Source organism: Macaca mulatta, chromosome 10 (genome assembly GCF_049350105.2).
Source record: "Macaca mulatta isolate MMU2019108-1 chromosome 10, T2T-MMU8v2.0, whole genome shotgun sequence".
Lineage (NCBI taxonomy): Eukaryota > Metazoa > Chordata > Mammalia > Primates > Cercopithecidae > Macaca > Macaca mulatta.
Window position 1 is genome coordinate 20,886,992 of NC_133415.1, and position 18,009 is coordinate 20,905,000.

The 18,009-nt window shown below is 54.8% G+C and overlaps 1 protein-coding gene across 2 annotated transcripts; it reads right to left on the reverse strand.

Moving 5' to 3' along the window:
* Positions 1-2,647: 2,647 nt before the first annotated feature.
* Positions 2,648-15,799, reverse strand: SLC35E4 (solute carrier family 35 member E4). 2 transcript variants are annotated; one of them, XM_077948852.1, is made up of 2 exons: positions 14,501-15,799; positions 2,648-2,828 (listed from the first exon to the last, which is right to left on the reverse strand). In XM_077948852.1, exons 1-2 carry the CDS (start codon positions 15,117-15,119, stop codon positions 2,773-2,775), a joined length of 675 nt encoding a protein of 224 aa, XP_077804978.1. In that variant the 5' UTR covers positions 15,120-15,799; the 3' UTR covers positions 2,648-2,772.
* Between the last annotated feature and the right edge of the window lie 2,210 nt (positions 15,800-18,009).

The following is an 18,009-nucleotide window of genomic DNA, read 5'->3' on the forward strand; positions in this document are numbered from 1 at the left end:
GCCCCAGCCAAGCTTTCAGATGACTGAAGCTCAGGCCAGCATCTTGACTACAATTTCATGAGAAACTCAACCAGAACCAACCCACTAAGCCACTCCCGAATTCCTGATCCACTGAAACTGTGAGACACTACATGTTTGTTGCTCTAAGCCATCAGGTTTTGAGATTAATAGTTATTCTAAATCAATACAACCGATACCCACTCTGCCCCAACACTGTCCCCACCATCATGTAGTTACCTAGACCACAACAACAGGTCTTCCCTAATCTCCCTGCCTCCTGTCTCGAGCCCCTCCAATTTTTTCTCTACATAGGGTCTGTCATGTGCATCCGTGGCTCAAAACCTCTCGTGGGCCTCCATTAAGTGGCCCTCAGTTAAGTATTTTGTGCTATTTCCAGGAAGTTATTTAGTGCAGTGGTGGAGGATTTGACATCCCTGAGCTAATTTGAGGGCAGCGTAGCATGAAGGAGCTGCTCCTTCCAGGGGGCCAGGGCAAACAAGGACTCTTCATGATCCTTGTTTGCCCTGGCCCCCTGGAATGCCAATCCAAGGGCCACTAGGGGAGGGTAGAAGGGGCACCAGGCAGCTGGGCCTGAGACAGGTCTTTGTTTCGAAGTCCACAATGGCAGGATGCCCAGCACAGACCCAGCTTCCCAGGCTTCCTCCGAGGCAGGACAAGGGGACTGGAGGCTTGGCATCCACACTGCTGTGCTCTGGCGGGAGCATCCCTGGGGGACTCTCAATGTGCTCCGGCAGGCTGAGGAGGGGTGGGGCAGATAACAAGAGAAGCCTTGAGGAGGAAGTGGAAGCATCTGTGATAAGACTGAGGCCTTCCTAGGCCTTTGTCCATTACAGCTCCAGAAGCTGGTAGGGGGTTAAGTTCCACTGCTGCCCCCACTCAATGCACAGAGGCACAGGTGGGGAGGACCTTGCGCAAGATCACACAGCTCAGATGTGCTGAAGCCAGGATTCAAGCATAAGTCCAACTCCGAAGCCCTTGTTCTTTTTTATTTATTTTTATTTATTTTTTGAGATGGAGACTCATTCTGTCACCCAAGTTGGAGTGCAGTGGCGCGATCTTGGCTCGCAGTCCAAGCTCAGACTACAGGTGCACCCACCATACTCTGCTGTCTGTTCTTGACTCATCTCTCCTGCCCACTCCATGCCACATGCTATGCCGGTGCTCGGGAGAGAGCAGTGAGCCCTCCTGGAGCCCAGTCCAGTGGAGAAGAGAGACGAGAATCCAGCCCTGATGGTGGGATGTGATCAGGGCCCTGCCTGGAGAGGTGCAGGGAGCTGGGGTGAGCTTTGGTTGGAGCTTCAAACTCAGCTTGGCATGGAATGGGGTGGGGTCTTGTGGGGAGAGCAGAGCTTCCTAAGGGAGGCAACACCTGTTTACCTAAAGAGAAGGCTTCGCAGCAGGGACTGGATGCAGAGATTGAGGCTCAAAGAGGTGAAGAGACTTGCCTGAGGCAACAGAAATATTGAGGAGCAGAGCCTGGAGGGACAACGACCGTTCAATGGGACCCTCCCTCCCCACTGTTATCTTGGTGATCTTCACTCCCAAGGATACTGAGAGGAAGAGGCCAGCCTGAGGTCACATCATAAGTAGGAGGGGTCAGGACTCAAACCTGGACTTTTGTTTTTGAGAGGAAGTTTCGCTCTGCCACCCAGGCTGGAGTGTGATGGCATGATCACAGCTCAATGCAACCTCTGCCTCCTGGGTTCAAGCACTTCTTCTGCCTCAGCCTCCCGAGTAGCTGGGATTACAGGCACATGCCACCACACCTGGCTAATTTTTGTATTTTTAGTACAGATGGGGTTTCACCGTGTTGGCCAGGCTGGTCCTGAACTCCTGACTTCAGGTGATCCGCCCCCCTCGGCCTCCCAAAGTGCTGGAATTACAGGCGTGAGCCACCACATCCTGCCAAACCCAAGCTTTTTGACTCGCAATCCAGTGCTCTCTGTGCCCACTACTGGGAGGGGTGATAGGGATGGCTTTGGCTGTGGCCTTGAGGGAATCACCTCAATGTCTAATGGTCCTGAATCTGGTGACAAATCAGCTCCCAGGTCACACACAACCCCAGTCACCTGTCCCCACAACCACCAGGGGCAGGCTTTAATCTGATGTGAGGCTCACTCATTAGCCAAGCATCCCACAAGGCCTAGAAATGAGGGTGGTACAGGGAGGTCCCTACTATGGCAGTGGGTGCCTGTTGGATGGGAAAGGGTCCTGAGTCACCAAGGAGGATTTGACCACAGCCATCCATCCCTCCATCCTGCCTGGCAAAGCCTGAGAGTGGAGGCCAGAGGTATCCAAGCTGCTCAGAGACTGGGCTGGGCCAGTGGCATCTCTGAGTCAGAGGGTGGGTGATGAGTGACTCAGCCCAGGCCCACTTCCCCTTCTGTAAGGCAGCCTGGGCGGAGCCTGGGGCCAGGAAACCCCACACCGGTCCTCCTAGGCCTTCTCTACCCCCCCCAACCCCCTACCTCCCACCCCGCGGTGGGCTGGCCCTTAACTCAGCCCTGCCTAGCACTGGCTGGCACTGTGGTCCCTTACGAATTCTGGTTACTGAATCTGAATGATTCCTCCCTGAATCTCAGTCTCCCCAGACCACAGCCCCAGCCTGGTCTAGCTCCTGCTGCTCACACAAATGGGAGACATTTTGCAGATGGTTTCCAGAAAGGTTGGGTGACTACCCCAAGATAGAAGCAGAGCCAGTTGGTGCCGTCACCTCCTTCCTCACTCCTGGCCCTGCTCAGCGCTCCTCATTCAAACCCTCTCCAAGGGGATCATCAGTTCCATTTTGCAGATCTGGAAGCTGAGGCCTAGGGAGGGGAGGCTCTCAGTCAGGTGGGCAGAGCAGGATTAGGTCCCAGGTGTTCTCACTCCAGCCTGGGTCCTTATCATCTTTAACAGGTGGTCTCCAGGAAAGGTAGCTGGGTGGGGAGAGTTAAGTGTTACAAGTGCCAAGGAAAGGCTCAGAGGTAAATAACAAAGCTGACACTGGCTGGTGGGTCAGGGAGCTCTGGGGGTTGGGACTCCTGTCTTAGGTTCCCTACATGGGAGCCCTGCTCTCCTGCACCCCTGCAAGCCTCCTGAGCACAGTCCCCTGTCAAGACCCTCATCAGCCCTTCTTTTTTTTTTTTTTTTTCAAAGAGATACTGTCTTGCTCTGTCACCCAGGCTGGAGTGCAGTAGCATGATCATAGTGCACTGCAGCCTCCAACGCCTGGCCTCAAGTGACTGGATTTTTTTCTTCTTTTTTTCTTTTCTTTTTTTTTTTGAGACGGAGTTTCGGTCTTGTTGGCCAAGCTGGAGTGCAATGGTGTGATCTTGGCTCACTGCAACCTCCGTCTCCTGGGTTCCAGCATTTCTCTTGCCTCAGGCACATGCCAGCAGGCCTGGCTAATTTTTTGTATTTTCAGTACAGATGGGGTTTCACCATGTTGGCCAGGCTGGTCTCGAACCCCTGACGTCAGGTGATCTGCCCACCTTGGCCTCCCAAAGTGCTGGGATTACAGATGTGAACCATCGCGCCAGGCCTGGATTTCTCTTTTTTTTTTTTTTTTTTTTTTTTTTTGAGACGGAGTCCCCCAGGCTGGAGTACAGTGGCGCAATCTCAGCTCACTGAGAGCTTCGCCTCCCGGGTTCACGCCATTCTCCTGCCTCAGCCTCCTGAGTAGCTGGGACTACAGGCGCCCACTACCGCGCCCGGCTAATTTTTTATATTTTTAGTAGAGACGGGGTTTCACCGTGGTGTCGATCTCCTGACCTTATGATCCGCCCGCCTTGGCCTCCCAAAGTGCTGGGATTACAGGCGTGAGCCACCGCGCCTGGCCTGGATTTCTCTTTTTAAAAAGAGTTGCGGGCCGGGCGCGGTGGCTCAAGCCTGTAATCCCAGCACTTTGGGAGGCCGAGACGGGCGGATCACAAGGTCAGAAGATCGAGACAATCCTGGCTAACACGGTGAAACCCCGTCTCTACTAAAAAATACAAAAACCTAGCCGGGCGAGGCGGCGGGCGCCTGTAGTCCCAGCTACTCAGAAGGCTGAGGCAGGAGAATGGCGTGAACCCGGGAGGCGGAGCTTGCAGTGAGCTGAGATCCGGCCACTGCACTCCAGGCTGGGCAACAAAGCAAGACTCTGTCTCAACAAAAAAAAAAATAAATAAAATAAAAATAATAAAATAAAAAAAATAAAAAGAGTTGCATGTTTGGGTTTTCTCCTCCAGGCAAGGGTTTAAGCCATGAGAAGGGAGGAGGTTGTTGTAGGAATGGGGGACTGAACAGAGGGAACAGCATGTGCAAAGGCTTCATTGAGCAGGCCTGGTATCACAGGGAACCAAAAGAAGTCAGTGAGGCTGGAAGACAGAGCCCAGGGGAAGGGAGATGAGCTGGGTGAGGCTGCAGGTGCCACGTCCTGAGGGACTAGGGGTCTGGGGTAGGAAATTCTGACTTTGTCCCAGGAGCAGTGAGGAGCATCAGAATGTACATGTTTTAGTGAGATCCCTCTGGGTGAAGGGGGCTGTGTGTAAGATGGAGTAGAGGGGCCAGGGCAGAGCAAGGGGGAGGCCACTGCCACTGTCCAGAAGATGGGCAATGGTGGCCTGGCCAGTGGAGGGATTTGAGGGAATAGCACTGGGCTCGGGGTGGGGGGCCAGACAGACCGCGATGGGTAAGGGTAAGAGAGGATGTCCTAGTTTCTGTGTGGGAAGGCTCCCACTCTCCCTATATCCCCTCTGTACCCCCAACAAATGACACAGGCATACAAGCAAAAATAGTGTATTTGAGGATGGATGACCCAAAATTGGGGGGCCCAGGGGTGAGGCCACAGCAGCTGCCTGCAGTTGGCATAGACTACCCCAACTCCCTAGGGGAGCCCAGCAGCCTAGAAGCCCCCCTGCTGGGCCTCCTAGCTGCCTCCCCTCCAAGAGGAAGGATTGTGTAACCGCCAAGAATCATCATCATCGTCATCGTTAACACGTTGAGGTCTTCAAAGTCTGGCCAGCAATTTTTGGCATCATAGTTGATATTAATCATAATGACTCTGACAAGCACAGGGACTGTGCCAGGCTTGGACGCACCATCCAGTGGTGAGCAGAGTCTGTGGCAGGGGTGAGGCAGGCAGGGATAGGAGGCAGGTCTCCCTGGGAGTCCCCATTCCAACCTCCAAGCCAGCCCTTCCAGAAAGCTCCCCCAACAGACGTCACTGCCTGTTCTCCAGTTTTTTTTTTGTTTTTTTGTTTTTTTTTGAGACAGGGTCTCGCTCTGTCTCGCAGGCTGGAGTGCAGTGGCATGCGATCTTGGCTCACTGCAGCCTTGATCTCCAGGGCTCAAGTGATCCTCCCACCTCAGCCTCCCATGTAGCTGGGACTATAGGCACACGCCACCATGCCCAGCTAATTTTTGTATTTTTAGTAGAGATGAGGTTTTGCCATGTTAGCCAGGCTGGTCTCAAACTCCTGGTCTCAGATGACCCACCCATCTCGGCCTCTGGAAGTGCTGGGATTATAGGCATGAGCCACCATGCCCAGCCCTGTTTTCCATTCTTCCTATGGCCATGGCTGAGGGTTGGATTCAGGCCAGGGCCATCCCAGGTGGCTCCTGAGATCCCCTAGGTCTCAAAGACCCTTGCTGGGCTGGTCCCTCCGCCACAGCCCCCGACGGGCAGCCCAGGAGGCCACAAACTCGCAGTTGTGGTAAAGGAACATTCCTGAAAGAGTGAGTGCGATGCCCACGTAGCTGAGGGCACTGAGGCGGCTGCCAAACAAGAGCCGGGACAGGACGAGGTTGCCCACTACGGTGAGGTTGCCCAGGACGTGGACGGTGAGGGCAGAGGTGAGGGCCAGCAGGGAGAAGCTGGCCAGGTTATAGAGAACAGACAGGAGGCAGCTGAGCAGGATGCAGGCCCAGAGGCGAGAGTCACCAGCAGCGGGCGGTGGGGTGACGCCAGCCTCCAGCACCAGGGCTGCACCCGCCAGCAGGCAGAAGCTGGGCAGCGAGGTGGCGTAGAGCAGGGTCACCGCGTCCAGCCTGTCCTCCTGCAGCAGGGCACCTGCAACAGGACAACCACCATGAGCACCCAGAGGGACACAACCCCCTCCAGCCACCCCACTATGACCCCTATGGCCGATCCGCTAAGAAGTCTACCCGGACCCCTCAGGCAGGGCGAGTGGCTCCTGATCTGAAACGTGACAGTCAAGAGTTGGAGTCAGACCACCTGCGTTTGTGACCTGTGTTCACCCCTGACTAGCTGTGACCTGGGCTTATGAGAGGCGCTTAACCTCTGTAAGCCTGAGTTTCCTCCCCCGGAGAGTTGGGTAATAATCAAACCTAATCATGGGGTTGTTGTAAACATTTTAAAGGACAGCATACGTAAAGCTCTTAAATGGGAAATGCTCAGTAAATATAAAAAACTAAACTAAAATAAATAAGTCTGTTATCAGCCACTTCAAACCGCCTCCCACGAGCTGAAACAATGATCTGCTTGGGATATCTAAATGATCAATGAGTATGAAGACTAATGGCTGAAAAAAAATTACAAAGGCCGGGTGTGGTGGCTCATGCCTGTAATCCCAGCACTTTGGGAGGGCAGATCGCTTGAGTCCAGGAGTCTGAAACCCGCCCGGGCAACGTGATAAAACCCCATCTCTACACAGTACAAAATATTAGCCGGGAGTGGTGGCACATGCCTGTAGTCCCAGCTACTCAGGAGGCTGAGGCAGGAGGATCTTGAGCTCAGGAGGTGGAGGTTGCAGTGAGCCAAGATCACATCATTGCACTCCAGCCTGGGCAACAGAGTGAGACCCTGTCTCAAAAAAAAAACAAAAAATCGACCAGGTGCAGTGGCTTGTGCCTGTAATCCCAGCACTTTGAGAGGCTGAGGCAGGAGGATCACCTGAGCCCAGAGGAAGGCTATAGTGAGCTATGGTGATGCTACTGCAGTCTACTTCAGTGACCAGAGCAAGACCCTGTCTCTAAAATATAAAAATAAATCTTCAGGGGCTGCCCTGGCCCTGAAGGTCCTAGGTTCTTTTTTTTTTTTTTTTTTTTTTTCCTGAGACAGAGTCTTGCTCTGTTGCCCAGGCTGGAGTGTGGTAGCATGATCTCGGCTTGCTGCAACCTCTGCCTCCCAGGTTCAAGTGATTCTCTTGCCTCAGCCTCCCAAGTAGCTGGGATCACAGGCACGCACCACCACACCTGGTTAATTTTTGTATTTTTAGTAGAGATGGGGTTTTGCCATGTTGGCCAGGCTGGTCTTGAACTCCTGACCTCAGGTGATCCTCCCACCTCATCCTCCCAAAGTGCTGGGATTACAGGCGTGAGCCAGCGCACCTAGCCCAAGGTTCTTAACCCAGCTTCGAAGACTGCATCAACTGGCCCCAACCACCCGGGCCACAGCCCTTATTACTCCCACACTGCAGTTCCAGCCACCATGAAAGGGCAGGCCAGCAGAGGGTCCCAGCTCTGCCACTTACTAGCTACATGGGGGCCTTTGCATTAAAAAATAAGAATTTATAAAAGAAAATAATAAATTGGGTCAAAAGGGTGACCCATTCATTGCTTCATTCACTTATGACCACTGGAGTGACAAGGGAACAAAAGGTCATTGTGGGATCTTGGCTCTCACTCACTGTTTATAACTGATAATCAGCAATTTTTTTTTTTTTTCCTGCTAATACTGGGGCTTGTCAAGATGAATCCAGGACTAAGAGGAAACCTTTTCACTTTGTAAGGGAAGAGAGGATCTTGCTGCTTTGCCTATGTCTGACTATATCTGTGTGTACCTGCGTGTACACGTGCCACCATCAGCCAATTCAAAAAGGGGTGCCCAGATGAAATGACATTATTATTATTGCCTGGCCTCCCAAAGTGCTGGGATTACAGGTGTGAATCATTGCGCCTGGCTGAAATGACATTATTTGCATGAGGGCAAGGATGGCATGGGGCCTTCGCCAAGTTAGTGGAGAGAGATGAGTAGTCGACACAGGTCCCCTCCCGGGCCTCTGCGAGCCTCTATGCATTTTCTGACACACACTTTCCAAAAAGCCACAGAGATGCTTACTCATAGGCTGTGCTTAGAATAGGAAATGTTATTTCTCTCTCAATTTCATTCTGATGTTTTAGCTTTGTTCTCTAGGCAACAAACAGTCCCTCTGGCTGAAACGTTTCTAGAAATGAACAGATAATCAGAATGCCTCCTGCTCGCAGGCTCGAAAGTTAACACTGTTATGAGCTGCCTGTGGCTTCCACATTAAACGTCCCATCACAGGAAGGCATGTGGGTTTCCAGGTGAACTTCACCTTTGGCAAATTTCACCCTCTGCAAGGCAGCCAGGCAGGAAGGTCCTAACCTTCCCACCCATCTCCTCGCACCCATTGTACATCCCACCCACTCCTCCACCTCCCCTTCCTGCAGCCCAGGGAAAGGGCGGCGAGTCGCTGTCAGAGGCGGCAACTGACTTCTACCTGGGGACCCCAAAGTGTCAGCCTGTTTGTCCTGCCTCATTGTCACTTCTCCTTCTAGTGGAACATGCCCAGGTTTCTGCCACAGGTAACAGCTGACCCTTCTCTAAATCCTGTCTGCTTGCTATTGGCTTGTCCCTTTTGCTCTTTCACAGGCGGTGTGACACTGTCTCTCTCTGCATACCTCAGTCTCCTTGTGAGTAGTGTGGTTCAGGTAGCAACATCTCCCTCACATGTGACGTGCTGAACACGGGGCCTGATGCCCTGTGTGATGCCCTTGATGCCAGCTCACCCCGGCAGCTGGCATGATCCCCACACCCTGCTCCTGCTGGCTGACACCCCGTGCCCTGGGACAGCCTGTTTCCCATTCCCAGATCACCCTTTCCTCCTCCATCAGTATGAAGAGCTGGGCATGGTGTGGGCACTTAGGGAGGCCCCAACAAATGTTTGCTCTCATGGTTACATTATTGTCATCCTCACTGCATGCCTCTTCCCCTAGGCAGCCTTCTCAGGGCTCCCCAGGAAGAAGCAACCACTCCCCAACACCTGTGACCACCTTGACTCTAGAACTTCTCTTTTGTCATTGTGATCTCTATATCTGAGTGCATCTCCCCCATCACACACAGCCTGAGAGCTCAGAGGACAGGGGTTGAGTCCGCCTGCTCTGTGATGTGGGGCGGGGTGGGGGGGTCCAGCTAAGAGCAAGCTCAGCAGGCTGGCGCCCCACTTCCCACCCTTTCTGTGGGTAGGAAGACGGCACTCTCCTCGTGCAGGCCCCCTGGGCCTACAACTGGCCCAGGAAGGAGGGAAGCTGCTGGCCCTGCCGGCAGCTGTCTGGGCTCTCCTCTTTCTGGATACTTTTTTTTTTTTTTTTTTTTTTTTGAGAGAGAGTCTCGCTCTGTCACCCAGGCTGGAGTGCAGTAGTTCGATCTCGAGCTCACTGCAAGCTCCGCCTCCCGGGTTCACGCCATTCTCCTGCCTCAGCCTCCTGAGTAGCTGGGACTACAGGCACCCGCCACCATACCTGGCTAATTTTTTGTATTTTTTAGTAGAGACGGGGTTTCACCATGTTAGCCAGGATGGTCTCGATCTCCTGACCTTGTGATCCGCCTCAGCCTCCCAAAGTGCTGGGATTACAGGCGTGACCCACTGCGCCTGACTTTTTTTTTTTTTTTTTGAGATGGAGTCTCAGTCTGTCACGCAGGCTAGAGTGCAGTGGTGTGATATCTCGGCTCACTGCAACCTCCACCTCCCCGGTTCAAGAGATTCTCCTACCTCAGCCTCCCGAGTAGCTGGGATTACAGGCATGCACCAGCATGCCCAGCTAATTTTGTTGTATTTTTAGTGGAGACGGGGTTTCACCATGCTGGCCAGGCTGGTCTCAAACTCCTGACCTCAAGTGATCTGCCTGCCTTGGCCTCCCAAAGTGCTGGGATTACAGGCATGAGCCACCATGCCCAGCCTTCTTTCTGGATACTTGCCCTCTGCTCCCACAGACTCTGCTCTCAGGAATGGAGCTGGCATCAGCCACATACACTTGAGTCTGAATCTGGCCCTGGTGCCTCTCCAGGAGCCTCTTGCTGTAGAAACCTCCTTTTGTTCAAAACCTATTTCAGGCCGGGTGTGGTGGCTCATGCCCGTAATCCCAGCACTTTAGGCTGAGGTGGGTAAATCACTTGAGTCTAGGAGTTGGAGACCAGCCTGGGCAACACGATGAAACCCCATTTCTACAAAAAATACAATAATTAGCTTGGCATGGAGGTGCGCCTATAGTCCCAGCTACTTGGGAGGCTGAGGTGGGAGGATTGCCGGAAGCTGGGAAATTGAGGCTGCAGTGAGCCACTGTGCTCCAGCCTGGATGACAGAGCAAGACCCTCTCATAAACAAACAAATGAGCAAAAAAAAAAACCTATCTCAGGCCCTGGCTCAAGTCTGTTCCTCCCCATCTCTGCAGGGCTCCCATCTCTGTTAGTGGGGCCTCCAGCCCTCTAAACTCCCTCCTGAACCATGCAGCCCAACCATTCTATGAGATCGGCTCGCCTGTCAGAGCCATCAATAAATCTATCCATCTGGGCATGTTGGCTCACACCTGTAATTCCAGCACTTTGGGAGGCCCGGAGGGAAGATCATTTGAGGCCAAGGGTTCGAGACCGCCTGGGCAACATAGTGAGCCCGTTTCTACAAAAAAAAAAAAAAAAAAAAAAAAAAAAATTAGCCAGGTATGGTGGCATAAGTCTGTAGTCTTAGCTACTCAGGAGGCTGAGGCACAAGAATTGCTTGAACCCAGGAGGCAGAGGTTGCAGTGAGCCGAGATTGCGCCACTGCACTCCAGCCTGGGCGACAGAGATTGTCTCAAAAAAAAATAATAAAATAAAATTTAAAAATTATAATTTACAAAGTATGTACCCTCTGCCAGGCCCCGGGGCTAGGTTCCAGGAACACAGAGTTGCCCAAATCTGTCTGGCAGACAGCAGACATGTAACCAGGTGGCGATCATACATGGCATTTGGAGCCATGATGGGGTGAGCAGAGGGTGCTTCAGGAGCCTAGAGCAAGGACCCGACCTCCCCAGGGGTCAGGGAGTTAAGACTGGGGAGGGAGGGAAAGAAGGAGCTGGCAGGAGTCAAGATGCAGCCCGATGCCAGGCACATGCCACTCCATGCCCAAGTGCCTGAGGCCTGGCCAGCCATAACCCCTCTTGAAGGTTGGGGCTGCCTGGGTCCCAGCGTGAGGAGCACTGACTGTTTCTCAGCAGGGGCAGCACAGGCCTTGAGGTTAGGACCTTTGCAGCACTGTGTCCTGCATGGGGGGGCCCATAGGTCAGGTTTCCCAGTGCAGACTCAAGCCCAGAGCTCATGCCTGTGCTCAGCCTCCAGCTATCATGTAACCTGAGGGCAAAAAATAGAACTGGGTTTTGGCCCTGCCTCGGGGCCAGGGAGGATAGAGACAGGGCCTCTGTGTCCCAGCTCTGAATATGCCAGGGCAGGGCTGAACTCTGACTTCAATCTTCCCTGGCTGCGGGCTGCCATCAACCCCAGCCCAGCATTCTTGGAGTGCCCACTTCCTTCTCCCAGGCCTGGGTCACAGGATCTCAGGGCAGGAAGGGAGAGCAAGAGGCCCCTTGGACTCCATCAACTCCAACTCTCCTCCACTGACAGATGAGGAAAGTGAGGCCCAGATAAAATCCTGATCTGTCCAAGGTTGCCCAGCAAATATGAGCAAAGGTATGGTTGGAACCCAGACCTCCCCACTCTGAGTGGGCGCCCTGGCCTCCCCTATATCTCCTTGAGTTGAGGCAGAGAAAGGGTAGAGGCTGCGACTCAGATGCTCCTCAGTAGGAAAGGCGGGAAGCCAGCCCTCAGGCAGAATGATCTAGCGGGTCTGGGCCTGGAACCTCTACCCTAAACTGCCCAGAGCCCTGCTGCAGTCACACAGACCATGCTTCACGTCATTAGGGACCCTGTGACCTCTGTGTAAATCATGAACTTCTTTCTTTCTTTGTTCTTTGTTCTTTTTTTTTTTTTTGAGACGGAGTCCCCCTCTGTCCCTAGGCTGGAGTGCAGTGGCGTGATCTCGGCTCACTGCAACCTCTGCCTCCTGGGTTCAAGTGATTCTCCTGCCTCAGCTTCCCAAGTAGCAGGGATTACAGGCACGCACTGCCACGCCCAGCTAATTTTTGTATTTTTAGTAGAGATAGGGTTTCACCACATTGGCCAGGATGGTCTTGATCTCCTGACTTCATGATCTTCCCACCTCGGCCTCCCAAAGTGCTGGGATTACAGGTGTGCGCCACTGCGCTGGGCCGAACTTCTTTCTTTTTTTTGAGACAGAGTCTCGTTCTGTCACCCAGGCTGGAGTGCAGTGGCATGATCTCGGCTCACTGCAACTTCCTTCTCCCAAGTTCAAGCAATTCTTATGCCTCAGCCTCCCCAGTACTTGGGATTACAGGTGCACGCCACCAGGCCCAGCTGGTTTTTTTTTTGTTTTTTTTTTTTTTTTAGACAGAGTTTCGCTCTTGTTACCCAGGCTGGAGTGCAATAGCGTGATCTCGGCTCACTGCAACTTCTGCCTCCTGGGTTCAAGTGATTCTCTCGCCTCAGCCTCCTGAGTAGCTGGGATTACAGGCACCCACAATCATGCTCAGCTAATTTTTGTATTTTCAGTAGAGACTGGGTTTCCCCATGTTGGCCAGGCTGGTCTCAAACTCCTGACCTCAGGTGATCCACCAGCCTTGGCCTCCCAAAGTGCTGGGATTACAGCTGTGAGCCACCACGCCCAGCCCAGTTTTTTTTTTTTTTTTGAGATGGAGTCTCACTCGTCATCTAGGCTGGAGTGCAGTAGGGTGATCTTGGCTCCCTGCAACCTCTGCCGCCCGGGTTCAAGCTATTCTCCTGCCTCAGCCTCCCAAGTAGCTGGGATTACAGGCGCCTGCCATGGCACCCGGTTAATTTTTTTGTATTTTTAGTAGAGATGGGGTTTCACCATCTTGGTCAGGCTGTTCTTTTTTTTTTTTTTTTTGAAACGGAGTCTCGCTCTGTCACCCAGGCTGGAGTGCAGTGGCCGGATCTCAGCTCACTGCAAGCTCCGCCTCCCGGGTTCACGCCATTCTCCTGCCTCAGCCTCCCGAGTAGCTGGGACTACAGGCGCCTGCCACCTCGCCCGGCTAAGTTTTTGTATTTTTAGTAGAGACGGGGTTTCACTGTGTTACCCAGGATGGTCTCGATCTCCTGACCTCGTGATCCGCCCGTCTCGGCCTCCCAAAGTGCTAGGATTACAGGCTTGAGCCACCGCGCCCGGCTGGGCTGTTCTTGAACTCCTGACCTCATGATCCACCCATCTCAGCCTCCCAAAGTGCTGGAATTACAGGCGTGAGCCACCGCACCTGGCCCCAATTTTTGTATTTTTAATAAATACAGGGTTTCACCATGTTGGCCAGGCTGGTCTTGAGCTCCTGGCCTCAAGAGTCCTCCCGCCTCAGCCTCCCAAAGTGCTGGGATTACAGGCATGAGACACCATGCCCGGCCTGTCAAATCATGAACTTCTCTGGGTCTTAGTCCCATCATCTGTAAAATGGGGATAATGTTGGTGGTTGCCATGAGAACTCAAGGTCAACACCCAGCACCAAGCCTGTCACACTGTAGCTCCCAGTAAACATCAGCCCTCCCCAGACTTAGGCCTGAACCCTGACCTTCCAAATCCCAGCTCAAGGCTTTACCTCCTTTTCTCTCCCTGGCCCATGCTTTCTGGCTTTCCTCTGGGTCTAAAGCCTTAGGCCACATCTCTTGGAAGGATGGAGTCCTCCTATCTGGGTTCAGATCTTGCCTCTGTTGCTCACTGGCCACATGGCCCAGAGCAAGCCTCTTCATCTATCAAATGGGAACAAAACAGTGAGATAAAGGGCTAGTCAAAGCATAGATCACTGGCTATCACTAAATACCGGTTTGTAATTCCAGAACTTCAGGAGGCTGAGGTAGGAGGATCACTGAGGCCAGGAGTTCAAGACCCACCTGGGCAACATAGCAAGACCCTGTGTATACAAAAAAAAAAAAAAAAAGCTGTGCAGTGACTCACGCACTAATCCTAGCACCTTGGGAGGTCAGGAGTTCAAGACCACCCTGGCCAACATGGTAAAACGCCTTCTCTAATAAAAATACAAAAATTATCTTAGCATGGTGGTGGACACCTGTAGTCCCACTTACTTGGGAGGTGGGGAAGAATCGCTTGAACTCGGGATGCAGAGGCTGTAGTGAGCTGAGATCTCACCACTGCACTCCAGCCTGGGCGACAGAGCCAGACCCTGTCTAAATAAGTAAATAAACAAATAAACACGAGTTGGGCCTCCAGAGCCTGAGTTTGGGGCCTGGAACTCACTGAGCTGTTGGCCCTCTCTGAGCCTCAGTTCTGCTTCCTCCACAGCCATGAACCTCAGTTTCCTCATCTGTAAAATGGGACAACAGTCATACCCCTCACAGGGCCATCCAGGCCACACACCCACCCGGATCCCCACCTTCTCAGTTGGCCACCCAGGCACTTACTTTGCTGAACCGACTTGAGTCCTCGGAGGCAGGTGGCTGCCAGCAGGAAGCCACAGCCAGTGGGGGGTGTCCGGAACTCTCCAGCCAGGCTGCAGGCGGCCCCCAGGCAGAGCGGACCCATGGCCGCCAACTGCAGCGGGTGGTGGCGGCGGCCCAGCAGCAGTGCCGACAGGGCCAGGGTGAACAGAGGCGTCGTGGTAGTGACTAGTTGTGCCAGGTCCAAGGGCACAGCCCTTAGGCCCACGTTGCCACAGGCCATGGAAGTGCCGAAGGTGAGGCTGAGCAGTAGGACTCGGCAGCGAGTGCCGCCTGGCATGGGGCGCCGTGCCCCCCGGTGGCATGCCAGGGCTGCCACCAGCATGTGCAGCGCGGACAGCAGCAGGGGCCGCCCAAAGCCGTGCACTGTGAAGATCCACTTGTTGAGGCTTGACATGCTGGCTCCGGCCAGCAGCCACACCAGTGCTGCCATGGCCACCCGGGCCCGGCCAGGCTGCCGGAGGGCCTGAGGGCTGCCAGGGGGCCACTCGGGGGGCCCAGCCACCCGAGCACCACCAGCTGCTGCTGCTACTTCGGTTGAGGTCATCCTGCCATCATGGTGCTCCGGTGGGCAGCGGCACATCCGCACCAGTGGGGCTAGGGCAGGAGGTAGGCTCCCCAGTGACCACCTCTGGGCCACCAGAGATCTCCGCTTGGGGCCAGGCTAGATCCTGGTTCCTCCGACCCCGTGTCCCGTTTCAGACAGGTGAGAACACTGCTTACTTGTGCCAGGCCTGTGCCAGCGATGTCTAGGAGCTAAGCTGTATTTCCAACTCAGACAGGGTAGAGCCAAGGTCGCGACTGCTAGGATGCCAGGGTCTCCGATGCTCAAGCGTGGGCTCCAGGCACCTCTGCCCGTGCCAGGTGGTCTCCACTCGCCTCCTCGCCTAGTGCCCACGCTATGCTTTTAGATGAAATCCTCGTTCCTTTTTTCTCTTCGGTCCCCAGGTCATTAGGGTGCGCGCAGATCCAGACCCTGGGAACTCCTGCGTGCTCTGGCCGTGACCAGGTCTGGCAGGGGGGCGATCCGGGCTCCGCGCCTGGAGGTGCCCGGCCTGGGGGGTCGCGGGCTCGCTGTCTCCCACACTGCCCGGGCAGTGAGCTGACACCACGGCCCGTGCTCCGGCCGGTGCCTGGCGGCGAGCTAGGCGCGGTTCCAGCAGGGCCTGCGCTCCAACTCCTGCTCTTGGAGGCTTTGCGGCTCTGGCTGCGGCTGTGACTCCGGCTGTGGCTCCTGCTGCGACTCACGCCCGGCTCCAGCTCAGGCCCGGCACGGCGGGCGTGGTGGTGCGCCCTTGGCTCCGCCTCTGCCTCTGCCTCCTCCTCCTCCGCCGCCGCCGCCGCCCGCTCCCTACACGGAAAATTGGGCTGAGCACCCCCGCCAGGCCCCGCCCCAGGCCAGGTCCGGCTCCCGGAGCCGGGAGGGAGATCTCGCCCCGCCCCAACACCTCCCGCTCACAGCCCCTCCCCCATTGGCCTGGCATTTCCCCCATCAGCCCTCCTCTGCCCCGGGCCTGTGCATCTGCCCAGTAGAGCCCCACCCCGAGCTGGCGTGGTCAGCCTCTCTTCGCCAGCAAGTCTCTTCCCACCCAGCGCCAAGGCGAGCCCCCCATGGAGATCAACGCGCATTGCTGGAGACACTGGGGTATCCCGCACAGCCGCCCAGGCTATCTTCAAGAAGCAGGGTAGTGAGGAGGGGCCTACAGGCCCCATCCCAGGACCAGTCTCGCGCCCACCTGATCTCTGGCCACAATTATCGTAGAACCTCAGCATCCAGCAGAGCTGGATTACAGAGTCCCTTAAGGCACCTCCACCGCCCCTCCATAGCCCCAGCATCCTCCCCAGCCTCCCAGTCCAGGGCGGCGCCACCTGGGGACCCTCAGAGGGAAGCTGAATCACCAGGCAGGGCTACCCGCAGCTGCGGAAGTAGGTACCGCCGGCCGGCATCCTTCCCCGGCCAGCAGCCTCTGTCCCGTCCCCTGAGCACTCGGAGCTGACTCATAGCAGAACTTCCTGGGGTCCACCCTGTGCCCTAGCCCCGGCAAGACAGAGCCCTGGTCTGGAAGGCAGAGCAGTTGCCACTGAGCCCTTGCCCCTGTCTCGGTTTTCCCACGGGAACGACAGACGCTCTCTGAGCTCAGGACTGGGTAAATGGCGTGCCTTAGGGCAGAACAGGTCCATCCAGATTCCAGGCCAGGCCTGGCCCTGGCCCCTCTGAGCTCTGAAGTCCAGGGGCACGAGGACCAAGGCCCAGCCATGTGCCCAATACCAGATGTGAGCCTCTTTCCTGTTGTCGGGCTTCCTTCCCTAGGCTTCTGCCCAAGGGGACCCAGCTCACCCCTTGCCTGTTGTCTAACCAGCAAATCCTTGATTACAGCAACCTGTCTGGAGACACAAGCTCTTAAAGGGGGACCGCTGAGCCCAGCCCGCTGCGCCCTCTGGTGGCCAGGCGCGGAATATGGTCCTCAATCCCCATCCCAATCACCGGACGCGGGTTTAAAACCTCCAGCCTCACAGGAGGCCTGCTGAATCACACGCTCTCTGTCATGGGTGGGCCCGGGAATTTACATGGTCACATTTGCCTCTGTAAGTCCGACGCCTGCTGGAGCCTGCAAATCTCTGCTGAATAACCTAAGCTACAGGGCAGGGGGTGCAGATAGGGAAATTTCCAGGACTAAAAAATGGGGGCGTTTAGAGTTTCTCCAGAAAGGGTTGTGGGAAGGAAACTAAGCCAGCCAAAGCAGGCGGCCCCTCTCCACACCCCCTTGCCATTTCCTGAGGAGGAGAAATCTGGGACCCCTAAGGGTTATAATTATCTTTGAGATTTTGTCAGATTTGTTTGTTTGTTTGTTTTCCAAGACCAAGACCGAGTTTCGCTCTTGTTGCCCAGGCTGGGGTACAATGGCGGGATCTCGGCTCACTGCGACCTCCGCCTCCCGGGTTCAGGTGATTCTCCTACCTCAGTCTCCCTAGTAGCTGGGATTACAGGCGTGCACCACCACACCCAGCTAATTTTTGTATTTTTAGTAGAGACAGGGTTTCACCATGTTGGTCAGGCTGGTCTCAAACTCCTGATATCAGGTGATTCACCCGCCCTGGCCTCCCAAAGTGGTGGGATTACAGGGGGAAACCACCACACCCGGCCTGGATTTTGTCAGTTTCCTAGTAAGTTTCCATTAATAAAAAACAACAGGCTGGGTACAGTGGCTCATGCCTATAGTCCCAGCAGGTTGAGAGGCTGAGGCATGAGGATCACTTGAGCTCAGGAGTTGGAGACCAGCCTTGGGCAACATCAGGAGTTGGAGACCAGCCTTGGGCAACACGGCAAAGCCTTGTGTTTACAGAAAATACAAAAATGAGCCCGGAGGCTGGCCGAAGTGGCTCACGCCTATAATCCCAGCACTTTCGGAGGCTGAGGCTGGCAGATCACTTAAGGTCAGGAGTTGGAGACAGCCTGACCAACATGGTGAAAC

What these genes read in the sequence shown, in the direction of transcription:
- SLC35E4 (XM_077948852.1), bottom strand. Translation starts at nt 15,119, where the DNA reads ATGTGCCGCTGCCCACCGGAGCACCATGATGGCAGGATGACCTCAACC. An exon ending in ACTCAAGTCGGTTCAGCAAA is followed by an intron (nt 2,829 to 14,500) that starts GTAAGTGCCTGG and finishes TCCCCTCCCTAG; the next exon opens with GCCTCAGCTTCCAGATCTGC.